Source organism: Lutra lutra, chromosome 7 (assembly GCF_902655055.1).
Source record: "Lutra lutra chromosome 7, mLutLut1.2, whole genome shotgun sequence".
Taxonomy (NCBI): domain Eukaryota; kingdom Metazoa; phylum Chordata; class Mammalia; order Carnivora; family Mustelidae; genus Lutra; species Lutra lutra.
Window position 1 is genome coordinate 44,476,511 of NC_062284.1, and position 12,795 is coordinate 44,489,305.

Sequence of the window (12,795 nt, forward strand, 5' to 3'; positions counted from 1 at the left end):
TTAATGAGTGTAGACTCACATATACTCAGTTAATTCCCTTAATCACTTTGCTATACCATCAGATTTTTTTTTTTAAAACCATGGTATAATCCTTACTTGGCCACAATCGAGAGAGACATGAAAAACTGCGCTCACAAATCAATCTGTCCCATGGCAAAGTGATGTGTGTGAGGCATTGTGGTAAATCCTAGGAGCTTCCTAGCTTATCCCTTTTGCAAATGAGGGACTCTGTCAGAATTCTAGAATATGAGAGGACAAGCAAGATAAATATTACCTGCCCTTCTGAATTGCTCCCCCAGGCATATACATCTCCAGTTGATGCCAACGCAAGTGTGTGCTCAGCTCCAACTGCCACATCTTCGATAATCACTCCAGCCAGGACAGGGATCTGCTGTGGTCGATTGTGATTGCGAGCACGCCCCTCTGGCAAGCCTATCAAGCGATCTGAGAAAACAGTAAAAAGAAACTTATGGATGGGACACAACGGTCCTTTTGTTTTCTAATGAGTCATTTAACTCTTCTAGTGGAATGGCAATGACACATCTAATTCATGATGGTAAAAGCTGCCATTCTGGTAAGGTGTACTAGATCCTGAGTGAATGAAATCTGAAACAGCACCTTTGCAAAGTGTCACGGACTCCTATTCATAAAATAAATAAATCTAAACTTAGTAGCTTATTTCAAACCAAGAGACACTTCAGTATCCTCCTATTTGAGAGGATGGCACATAGTTAAGAAAGACTCTATGGTTCTTACATTCTAAGAAAAGACATCACTCAACTTCTCTTGTCCTAAAACTTCTAGCCAACTTCTCCCTTTACCTTTGTTGCTAAACTTCTAGAAATTACAGGCCAGCCCCACAGGGGCTCTTGCCCCATGGCCTCTAGAACTGTTTGGCATGGCCACCTTCTGCAGTCTACCTTCCACTCTCACTACTGCACTGAGGCTATAATCTCAAAAGCCATGAGTAGCTCCTAACTGCCTATGGCAGGAGCCTCTTCTAAGGCTCTGACCCCAAGAACCCCACATAACCTTTTACTGACCTGGCCTCAGTGCCTCCTATCCTGCAGAGACTCTGTACTACCCTGGCTCAGTGGCAACCTCATTCACCACTCCTTTCAAAGCCAATTCCCCTGAGTCCTCTTTCTGTGCTTACCGGCCTTCTACTCATACCCCCAGAGTTCTATGCACTTCTTTTTTATCCTACACTCTCTCCCTGAGTTTCTTAGGGCCTATTAACATGGTTTTAAATACTAACATTATGCAAATCTAAATCTCTATAACCAATCTCTTTGGAATTCCAGATCCAAATCCCCAATAACTTGCTAGACATCTCCATACATACATCTAGGGTATATGGCCCCAATTCAATAGGACCAAAACTAAGTTCCTTACCTAGTTCCCCCAAACCAGCTCCCTGTTCTCAGTTAGTGACATCATTATTCTTCCACGACTAGAAACTTTACTCATGACTTATTTCTTTCCCTTCCTCATACCTGCCTTACATACTTCTCAGTCACTACAACTTGCCAAGAAGTTCTACTTAAGAAGGTGAGTATATTACCAGGGAATCACACTGTGGATGCTTGGGTTAGGAATGCACTCAAGATCTGAACCTGAATGCCTATGACTTCCCAAGATCCAAAGCTCCATCCCCGGGAAGGGCTGGGGAATTAGGGCCCAGAGAAGCCCCGGTCATCAAGAAGTTCTTATGTCAGCACAGTTGCAGGCGGCAGAAAGGAGGATGGAAAGGGCTTTGGCAGGGACTCTTCTAGCAAGAGCAAGGGCTGGGCAAGAAAGGCCATCAGTGGGGAGGAGAGTTTGTCCTTATGACAAAGTTTATGAAAAAGGAGAAAAGTAGCTAGTGAATTTAGGTCATAGTGGCCATTCATCACCGAGAACAACAACAACAAAAAACTATTTACAGCACTTTCTCTAAAACTAGAAGGCAAATGTTTATACAAAATAAACATTGTAATGCCTAGAAAATGCCTTACCTTGACCAAAGGTATACACATGACCATCTTTGGTCAATGCAACAGAAAACTGAGTTCCACAAGCGACCTTTTTTATTCCAATTCCACAAAGGACATCAACTTTCTGCAAAATAAAAGTGTAAGGCACATACTTTAAAAAGGAAAATAAAAACACTTTTGAAGTTGCCTACTAGCATGTATAAACTCAAGGACTAACTTCTAATACAAATAATACTTGTCGGGACGCCTGGGTGGCTCAGTTGGTTGGACGACTGCCTTCGGCTCAGGTCATGATCCTGGAGTCCCGGGATCGAGTCCCGCATCGGGCTCCCAGCTCCACGGGGAGTCTGCTTCTCTCTCTGACCTTCTCCTCACTCATGCTCTCTCTCACTGTCTCTCTCTCAAATAAATAAATAAAATCTTTAAAAAAACAAAAAACAAAACAAAACAAAAACAAATAATACTTGTCACCTAAGTGTTTCCACCCAAATCCACACTCCTAAATGTTAATTTTCTCATATTGCTCTATGAATTACCTGAATTTGTGATGGGGTGAGGTGTTGGGGAGGGGCATTTGACTAAAACCCCCAGGACCTCATGTGAGTGGAATCATTGCTCTGTGCAACAGAGACCAAAGAGAATCCTGGAGCCTTTTAAACAATACTATGAGACCATGTAAAGCCATGGGCTGCTCCCAGTTAGACTTTTTTACTTTCAGAGGTGATAATAACAGCTTTGTATGTGCCCCAGAGATGGTTTCCTGGCTTTCCACGTCCCTAGCTAAATATTCACCGGTCTAGTTATCAAAATAGTACAGATTATTTATGATAGGGTATCTGGAGTTGAATATACATTGAATATTTATAAATCCAGCTGCTTGTTAAGTGTGTTAGGAAAACCCACGGAAAGAACTGCAAAGGCAGTCTTCTGCAGAGCCAAGAAACCTTCTGCAATGTGAATATTAGTTTCGAACTTATTATTTCCTATATTTCCTTTTATTACTTTTTAAACAGAGGCACATATCTGTACAAATTAGGCGTAATAATCAGCTAAAATGGCAGATGCAAGCAGAAGGATATAAAAGATTGTTCAAGGTTCCCTCCCTCAGGCACCCTGGAGACATGTCTGTAACTATTTCTTCTCTACATGGGAGATAGTCCTACACTGTTCAGTCTGTTTATGGGGACAAAGGCTTATCCTTACACAGTTTTTACATCCAGTTTAGCAATTAATGGCTTATTTAAAATCAAGATCTAGAATGCTGGACATTTAAAAGTAAGCAACAGAAGCTTCTGAACTTCATTATCAATTACTAAAATGTTAAAGATAAATTATTTCCAACTAAAAAGAGGCACTGACATAGATGAATACCACACTGTCTGAAACCCTAGAATAAAGACGATACTGACCTGAGGGGAAGATTTTGCAGTGGAATTTCCTAAGCCGAGTTTTCCATAGTCCCCATCTCCAAAAGCCCACACCATGGAGCCATCCGCTGATACTGCCAAAGTGTGGTTTAAGCCACATGCTACCTAAAGAAAGAATAAGGTATTCAGTCAGGCAAAATCAGAGCACCTAAACCATATACCTGTTTCTGGGATTCTTTTTTCCCATTTCAGTGAAAAACTTGGCTACATATATTTTCATTTTAATTTCAAGGGCCTTCTGCATATGTTAAAAAAATACGCCAATAAGAAAAAATTGCTAATGTCCACAAACGAGAAAATAACTTTTTTCTTTGATGTGAAATCCTTCAACTATCTGTGGCTAACTTAGAATCAGAGGGCATAAAACAGGAAAGGTATGCAATGAGTCAAAAAATACATCAGAGACAGCCTAAGGAATGATATAGAAAATGATAAAAACATCTCCTTGTTAAGAGGTGATCTCAATGTATACAGGATAAGTACTACTTCAGAGCAGCAGTACCAATGATGCCGCAATTCAGACATCTACTTCCAGACTACCAGACAGCAGTCACAAAAATCTGTATGGTTCAAAGATTTTATATCAAGTTGTATTATGGAAGGGGTTGTAAAATATTTGCATCCTGAATTAATGCTTTCATTTGTCAAATATAACTTGAAATATGAATTTTCATATTGGAAAAAAAAATCACAAAAAATGATCAAGTAGGCCAAACAAAATGTACATGAGCTTAAGCACAACTGGTGATTCTAGTCTTATTTAAAGGACAGTGTCTCAGTATAATAGAGGAAAAAGAAACTATGAGCAGATGGAACATATTATTGATTTATTTCATGCCTGTCCAATCTGATATCCCTCCAGTGCAGTCACTCTCTCTGGAAGTTTTTTGTTAGAGGTGTTTCCAAGACCCAAACGACCGTAGTCACCATTGCCAAAAGTGAACAGTTTGCCGTCTGAAGTTACCACTGCTGAGTGCTTGAAGCCACAAGACATCTACAGACAGAACCAAGGAGAAGAAAAAAATTTAAGAAGAGGGTACACCAAGAAAGAACAAAATCAGTCACTTTTGGTCATTAATATGGTAATAAACTTCACTGACAACTCAGCACCTTCAAGACCAGTATGTCCTACCTGCCCAAGTGGCTCTCCTGCTTCCCTAAGCCTGACGTCCTCATCATCCTCAGGAAGACCAAGCTAACCAGCCTACCTTAGACGAACTGCTGCTATGCTTTAGCTGTGTACAGATGACCTAAACCACATGCAAGAGTAAATGGGGAAATCCTCTGTGATCTCTCCGGTGCTATGCAATTTTATAATTATCATCCGAGATCACTAGTCAATTTTCCAGAATATGGACATGAACTCAACACTTGTAACAATAATGATAAATGTTAAGCTCTGCATTCAACCTATCACTGTATCAAGGACTACACAGCAGGAGCTAAAGCCTATTGTGTTTCTTCCAAGCACCTGAAGTATGCTTGGGCCCAGCTTGGGCCAACCAGCTAGCTCAGGAAAAGGGAGTCTGTCTTATTACCAAAGTCCATTCAAACTTCTAATAAATTCAAGGATGAACAGCCAAAAACAGTGGATCTCTTATAATAACTCAAAATATATTTTTACTATTATTTCCCGTTACCTAAATTTGAGAACACTATTCAACAACTAGTATGTTTATCTTCAAAGGCAAACTGATCCACATCCTTTCTGACCTGCACCACTTCTTCTCCTTGTAAGGCCTCGATCTGCCTGGGGCGCCGCTGTCTGTCGCTGTTCCCGTGGCCGAGTTTGCCATAATCACCATCTCCCCAGCTAAAGACCTCTCCACTTTCAGTCAGGGCCATTGAGTGCCCATCAGAACCACAAGAAGTCACCAGCTGGGTCACCACAAATCCTGGAACAGAGCAGAAAACCAACAAGCGTCACTGGATGTAAAACTCTTCACTTGCAGCTGCTACAGAATACTCTTAGCATGGAAAAAACTCTTTACTACATAAAGAAAAATAGTGTCTTTAATTTTAAAGCAAATTTGAAGCCATAACCTAGTAAACTGGGAGCAGTCACATAAAATGATAACGAGGAGGAAAAGGAGGGTTGACGGGAATAGTTTTAGTCACCAAGGCCTATGTTCTAGCCACTCCTAGAAATGCTTTACCTGGAATGTCTCCTTTTTTACTGTCACATAGAACATATGAGGCAGATATTATCATCACCAATTTACAAACGGATTAACCGAGTCACAAAGAAGTCTAGTCTAGCTTGTGCAAGGTCCTAGAGGCTGGATGCAGTAGTTCTAGATAGGAACCCTGAAATCCCATCCCCAATGCTGTGCTCTGGGAGGAAGAGATCTCAAGAGAACTCAGAACTATTTCAGAATTGGCTCTAAACACATCATTACTTGTATGCTTTTACTTAAAAAACCCCTCTTTGCTCTCTTTGAGGGCTTTGGAGTAGTCACTAAAGTTGACATAAGAAACAAGCCAAGAGCTCCTGCAGTAGATTCTCCAGATGTAGTCTTTTTCCCAGTCAGAGAACGCTGGCTGAGATGCCCTGTAAAGTCTTTGGTACATTTGCAGATTTCCATATAAATTGGTTTTTACTTTTTAGGAAACACATGCATGATTATTACTGCTATTAGTGGTTGCCTAATTTACAGTTCTACAATTTTAAAGAATTTGTTTAAAATTTTCAGTAGGTCTTAAAAATAGTTATTTATAACCCTGAATTCTAGCACTGTCATGATAAATAGCTTGCAAAATAACATAGCTTAAAATAGGGAAATCAGGCTGTATATCCTAAATAAGAATCTAAAGAAGTGAAAACCCTCTATGACTTTACCTAGCAAAGGTTTGAGATGAGTTGCAACGTAAGTTAACATTCCTATAGTTAGGCCATAGTTTCTGATCAGCTTTTAATGGAGGATAATTTTACCTTGTAGGGCTGAAATAACTGTCAGCACATGAAGGTCATCTGAATTTCCTTGTCCCAATCTGCCATAACTTCCTTCCCCACAAGCCAACACTGTGCCATTGGCCTGGATGACAAAGGTACAATTCTGACCACATATCACCTGGGATAAAAACACACAAACAAATTATCTTTTATCATATAGCTTTACCACTTAAAATGATTCTATGCATACCTAAGATACCTTTAATTCTTCTATCCTCTCACTAAAGAGGATGGGTTGATATTAAGTATGGGGTTCCTATAAGCTCTTGATTATTATAAAACTGCTTAACAAAGATGTATGAGGTGCACTGAACTATTTAAAATCATTTAGAACTATCTTATCTTCAGGGATTTCAGCCTATTGTGCAGTTTATCTATTTATTTTGAAGATGTTCAGAGAGAGAGGAGGAGAGAATATGGAGCAAACTCTTCACTGAGTGTGGAGTCCAACATAGGGCTCAATGTCACAACCCTGAGACCATGACCAGAGCTGAAATCAAGAGTTGGACACTTAAGTGCCCCACCCAGGTGCCGCAATTGTGTAGAGTTTATTTACTTATTTATTTTTTAAAGATTATTTGTCAGAGAGAGAGAGAGAACAAGGGGAGTGGCAGACAGAAGAAGAAGCAGGGAGCCCAATGCAGAACTCAAACCCAGGACCCTGTGATCATGGCCTGAGCCAAAGGCAGACACTTAACTGACTGAACTACCCAGGCATCCCACAGAGTTTAAATAATAACATTAACAACAAAACAAAAAAAAAGAGGAAAGGGTGAGGAGAAACATTGAAGACTGGCTAGAAATCCATCAAGAAGCAGAAAGCTGAGGGGATATACACAAGAAAGAGTAGTGCACCCTGGAACTTACTAAGGCAGAGAAGAATGGAAGAGAAAGCAGTGGCCTGAGAAAAGGTTTGGGAATATGCTACCACGATTATTAGAAGAGGAGAGGGGAGTCAATGAAATCTAGCTAAAGATTCCTGTAAGTTAATAACCACAAAACAGAATCAATAATTAGGAGTGTGTGGGCACCTGGGTGGCTCAGTGGGTTAAGCCGCTGCCTTCGGCTCAGGTCATGATCTCAGGGTCCTGGGATCGAGTCCCGCATCGGGCTCTCTGCTCAGCAGGGAGCCTGCTTCCCTCTCTCTCTCTCTCTCTGCCTGCCTCTCTGCCTATTTGTGATCTCTCTCTGTCAAATAAATAAATAAAATCTTTAAAAAAAAATAATTAGGAGTGTGTTAACTTCTATAAATATGTACTAGGCAGAGGCCTAATCATGATGTTAATTCATTACACTTGAAAGCAAGAAAAAATTAAAAAACTTATTAACAAAATTTAAGGCTGATAAAAATCCTAGAAGCTTTTATTTAGAAGGTATACATCATGACTTTGTTTAGTTATTCCCCACAACAGATTACACAATGGATACACACAACCTGACAACAAGGAAATCAGAACTGTTAGAGTTCTCAAGTTTCTTCTTCCCTTCTTTACCCTATTAGTTACCTGTTGGGCCTGTGAGAATGAGGGAGCTGCTGCAGGGACCATTACATTTCTTCCCGCTTCTGCCAACTGTCCATGCCTGCCAGCACCCCACAGGTAGACATCACATTTACCTCCCAGATGCCAGTCCTAGAAAACCATAATCATCTCAAAATTAGATTCAACCATTCATTCAAACAAACATGAGCTAGTCTCTAAGGGACACCAGGTTACAAACAAACAAGCATTTAGTATCAGAAGATTTAATGGAGAACCACCATATAGATAGTTATCTTCACTGACCTCAGGTCTGGAAGTTGCCCAAGACATAATTTGTTCATCCATGCCATTAATCCATTTACTGTTATCCTGCAAGACACAACAAACATCAGGATGAATCTTGGTTATCAAGATTTATCTTTTTTTTTATTTTTAAAGATTTTATTTATTTGACAGAGAGAGAACTCATGAGAAGGCAAAGAGGCAGGCAGAGAGAGAGGGGGAAGCAGGCTCCCTGCCAAGCAGAGAGCCCGATGCGGGGGTCGATCCCAGGACCCTGAGATCATGACCTGAGCCAAAGGCAGAGGCTTAACCCACTGAGCCACCCAGGTGCCCCAAGACTTACCTGTTTTTTTAGGGAAAAAAAAAAAGTAGCCCCTCCAACATGGGGCCTGAACTCAAGACCCTGAGATTAAGACCTGAGCTGAGATCAAAATCTGGATATTTAATGGACCAAGTTACCCAAGTGCCCCAAGATTTATGTTATTAATTAACAACTAAGTCTTCTTTCCATAAAAGAACCTAGTAAATCCTATAAGAAAATTTTATAATACTATAAAAAATTAAGAGCAGTTTTACAATCATGCCAAACGACTATGCATTATTATTTCCCTTTATCATAAACACTTTATGATCAACTATCACTATCACATTGGTGATTCAAAATTAACCATTTAGGTTTTCTGAGCACCAACAGGTACAAGGTCATGTGCAGGAGGCACCATCCCCGTGAACTCACTATATAGCAATAGGCAGGTCAATTCATCTTTCTAGGCTTCAATTTCCTCATCTAGAAAATGACAGATTTGGAGCAAATAGGCTCAGAAGGACACAGGTATTTATTTTTTAAGATTTTATTCATTTATTTAAGAGAGAGAGTACATGAGAGAGTGCAAGTGGTGGGGGTGGGCAGAGGGAGAGAGAGAAGCAGACTCCTCATTGAGCAGGGAGCCCGATGCGGGGCTCGATTCCAGGACCCCGAGACCATGACCCGGAGTCAAACATAGACGCTTAACTGACTAAGCCACCCAGGATGCCCCTGAAGGACACTTCTTAATTAAAATTGTATTCTGCCGGGGTCGGGCTCCCTGCTCAGCAAGAAGGCTGCTTCTCCCTCTCCTCCCTGCTCATGCTCCCTCTATCTCTGTTTCTCTCTCTTTCAGATAAATAAAACCTTCAAAAAATAAATAAAACCTAAAAAAAATTTTTAAATAAAATTATATTTTGTAACTAATTTCCCTCCATTCATATTTGTTTTGTATCTGTATCTTTGTATTCAAATGTTTGTATATGTAAATCTTAACTAAATAGGTTGTTAGATCAAGCAGGCGTCTCATCTACATCACACTTTCTACATCTGGACATTCCCAAATACAATCAAAGAAATGACAACTGGAATGCTCTTGGTTCTCATTTTGTGGTGATTAAAACATGATCAAAGTGTCAAAAATAATTTAGAATCTATATGGGAAATAAACCCCCCAGATGACCCAGGAAAAGATGTCAAAATATGTATAAGTCAGGTACCAAACAAGGAACTTATGGACAAAAGGGAAGAAAATACAGGACTATGTCACGGAAAGCCAACAAGTTGGCAGGCTTCTAGCTATCCAAGCTTCGAAATACTCACTGAAGGTCTGCTACTTGCTAAACACCCAAGATACAATCTCAGCTGCAGACAGCAGCAGCTCCTATCATGGCTTACCATTAGGAATAGAAGTTCATCCTCTGGAACAGGCTCTAGATCAGGAACAGTAAAAGATTCTGGAAACTGTGCTCCATTGGTCAGGGCTTCAGCAGCCTTTATGGTGGTTGAGAAACATTCTAACCAGGCCCACTCGTTTGGATTCCAGGATGCTGGGTCGGGGAGGCAGCTCTGGTGGTGTGGTGGCACTGGAGGGTTACATAACAGCTGATCCAGATGCAGTCCCACAGCGAGGGAAGCCAGACATTGCATGTAGGGGCTATGAACAAGCTGATCACCACAAACCACATGAGGCTAAGAGGAAATACAAGAAGGTCAAATTGAAGAGCCTGTACCAAATATCATAAATTAACCTACTGTATTCTGAAAACCTGTAACTGTATTTTTTAAGTTTACTCTTTTTTTACACCTGAAACTATTATTCTTTATGTTCACTAAATGGAATTAAAAAAAAAAACAAAAAAATTATTTTTTTAATGACTTTTACTTTGAAATAATTTTAGATATACAGAGAGGTACAGCAATAGTACAGAGAATTCTTGTAAATCCTTCATAACATCTTATATAACCAAGAAATTAATATTGGCTACAACACCAACTAAACCACAGAACTTTATTTGGTTTTCCCACTAATGCCCCTTTTCTGCTCCAGGATCTAATCCAGGACATCACATGCATTTAGCTGCATATTTTCACTATAGTTTTTCATGCATACTGAGAAGGAGAAGAAGAAGAAGAAAAAGCAGCAGCAGCAGCAGAAAGTAACTAAACCACAATGACCTGCTCCCTTCTCACATTTCCTCCTTTACAAGAGAATCTCTCCCTAACTGTGGCAGAGCAACTCTATGCGACACTAAGTGATTCAGAAAAAAAACAAAAAAAACAAAAAAAACTGGGCAAATGCATCAGTAAAGTTAACCAGATGGAGTAACAGCTAATTGTATTAATGTACCTTGGCCAAAAATGAAGAAAAAAAACCCAAAAAGCTCTGCTTAGGTGCAGCACTAGTGAGAGCTAGAAGACTGATTACACAGTATCAGAGCCTGGGGTACAGGTCCAAATTCCCTTATTCCTCATTCTAGTATGGAAAGACCCTACTCAGTTCAGCCTTAGCTCTTCCACTAGACTTTCCACACGGATTCACCCGATAAACAGAGAATGTTCACTCTGACACCCATATCCACCCCTGCACTTCCCAACTTCAGGATGGCAAAATCACACAAAAATAGATTCATGGGTCAGAAAAGGGAAGATGATACTCCACAGCACATGTACTGTAAGAAGTTCTGGAGTGAATAAGTAATCTGAGAAAAAAATTATGCAAACACTATATAAATCTGAGAATCATTTTAAAATTTTACTCCTACTAAAATAAAGTAAAAGCAGGCTGAGGATTACCGAACAACCATTCATTCATTCATTCATTCATTCATTTATTTATTTATAAAAGATTTTATTTATTTATTTGTCAGAGAGAGAGAAAGATAGATAGCACAAGCAGGAAGAGTGGCAGGCAGAGGCAAAGAGAGAAGCAGGCTCCCCGCTGAGCAGAGAGCCCAATGTGGGGCTCGATCCCTAGGACTCTGGGATCATGACCTGAGCCAAAGGCAGTGGCTTAACCAACTGAGCTGCTCAGGCACCCTCTGAACAACCATTTTAAACATGATTTAACTTTATTTGATTCTGCCAAATAGCACCACTCATTTTTTCTCAGACTTTATGCTCTTGAGGAATAAATTTAAAGCTGCAATTCAAATTCCGGAGCAGCAGTCCCCTATAGCTCTGCGGCAGTGAATGTCCTCAGTTACCTTTTCATAGGCATACTGCTCCTGAAGCATCACAGGTAGCCGCTCCAGAAAAGCTCTCATGCAGGGAGCCATGTTTAATCCCAGAACACCTTGCTGTTTCAGTGCTGTCCTACAGGTTGCTAAAACGTGATTGGCAGCAGCCCACTCTGATGTACAATTCACGACCAAAACATCCTAATGGAAAATGAATCATGCCACGTGATACATTTGTTTAAGTAAAAGATAACACAGAGAGAATTCTATTACCATTCATTTCTGAAATTCCTTCTGGTTATTGCACTGAACACTTTTGTTTTTTGGACATTTTATGCTGTACTTTTAATACCTATTACCTTCAAAACAGCCTAAATTTTGTCTACGCAAAAACAAGTAAGAAGTAACCGTAAAATTTGTGAGCTACCTTGCATTTTGCTGACTCTCCTTAAAGAGACATGTGAATTCATTACTATTTCACAGGCCTTGGAGGACAAGGTATCTAGGATATTTCAAAAGCCTGACAAGACACAGGGCAGCAGAGGAAGGAGTGCTCTGCCTGCCGAGGGACACATCTGCAAGAGAAGCAGCACTGTTCTGACTGGCAGCCTACCACTGCCCTGGCTCTTATTCTATATTCTACTTCTAGGAGGACTGTTCATGCAGGTTTATTGCTTAATTTAAAGATCTTTTAACTAATAAAATGTAAATTAAAGTAGCACACTGGCTACTTCATTAAGGGTATGAAGAGCAAAACTGCAGGAGATAATGTCATGTCAGAATTAACTTCACAGTAGGGGCCACTATTGTTTTCTTTTTTGTTTTGTTTTGTTTTACTAGAATATTACATTTCAAAGCCAAGAAACATTTTGTATACTTGAGTTAAATGTCTTTGGTCCACCTTTTTAGAAAAAACTCTTTTGAGACAGTTTAGTGCTATCTCAAATCAATGGCAGGAAGTAAAAATCCACTTTATAACATCCAGTGGAAAATAAGTTGTTCAATAATTAAACATTTTCACCAAAGTCTAGGGTATAGTAGGAAGAGTACTAGATTATAATCAGGAGGCCTGGGTTCTAGTTTTCCTTCTGTCACTAAATAGTTGTATTATCCTGGGCAGGTAATAATCTTTCTGGATATCGATTTTCTCCTTTTCTACATAAAGTGGGCTGCTTAGACTACAATTCCAGGGT

General features: G+C 39.9%; 1 protein-coding gene across 7 annotated transcripts in view; it reads right to left on the reverse strand.

Annotated features, from left to right (window-relative positions):
* HERC1 (HECT and RLD domain containing E3 ubiquitin protein ligase family member 1) overlaps nucleotides 1-12,795 on the reverse strand; it is a 195,961-nt gene that overhangs the window by 14,877 nt on the left and 168,289 nt on the right. For all 7 annotated transcript variants that reach the window (XM_047736349.1, XM_047736348.1, XM_047736351.1 and 4 more), the window contains 10 exons: nucleotides 11,630-11,803; nucleotides 9,822-10,115; nucleotides 8,141-8,206; nucleotides 7,862-7,987; nucleotides 6,336-6,474; nucleotides 5,117-5,298; nucleotides 4,242-4,397; nucleotides 3,386-3,508; nucleotides 1,998-2,100; nucleotides 275-444 (listed from right to left, as the gene is read on the reverse strand). In XM_047736349.1, coding sequence (XP_047592305.1) covers nucleotides 275-444; nucleotides 1,998-2,100; nucleotides 3,386-3,508; nucleotides 4,242-4,397; nucleotides 5,117-5,298; nucleotides 6,336-6,474; nucleotides 7,862-7,987; nucleotides 8,141-8,206; nucleotides 9,822-10,115; nucleotides 11,630-11,803 — 1,533 coding nt within the window. The remainder of the gene's footprint in view (nucleotides 1-274; nucleotides 445-1,997; nucleotides 2,101-3,385; nucleotides 3,509-4,241; nucleotides 4,398-5,116; nucleotides 5,299-6,335; nucleotides 6,475-7,861; nucleotides 7,988-8,140; nucleotides 8,207-9,821; nucleotides 10,116-11,629; nucleotides 11,804-12,795) is intronic.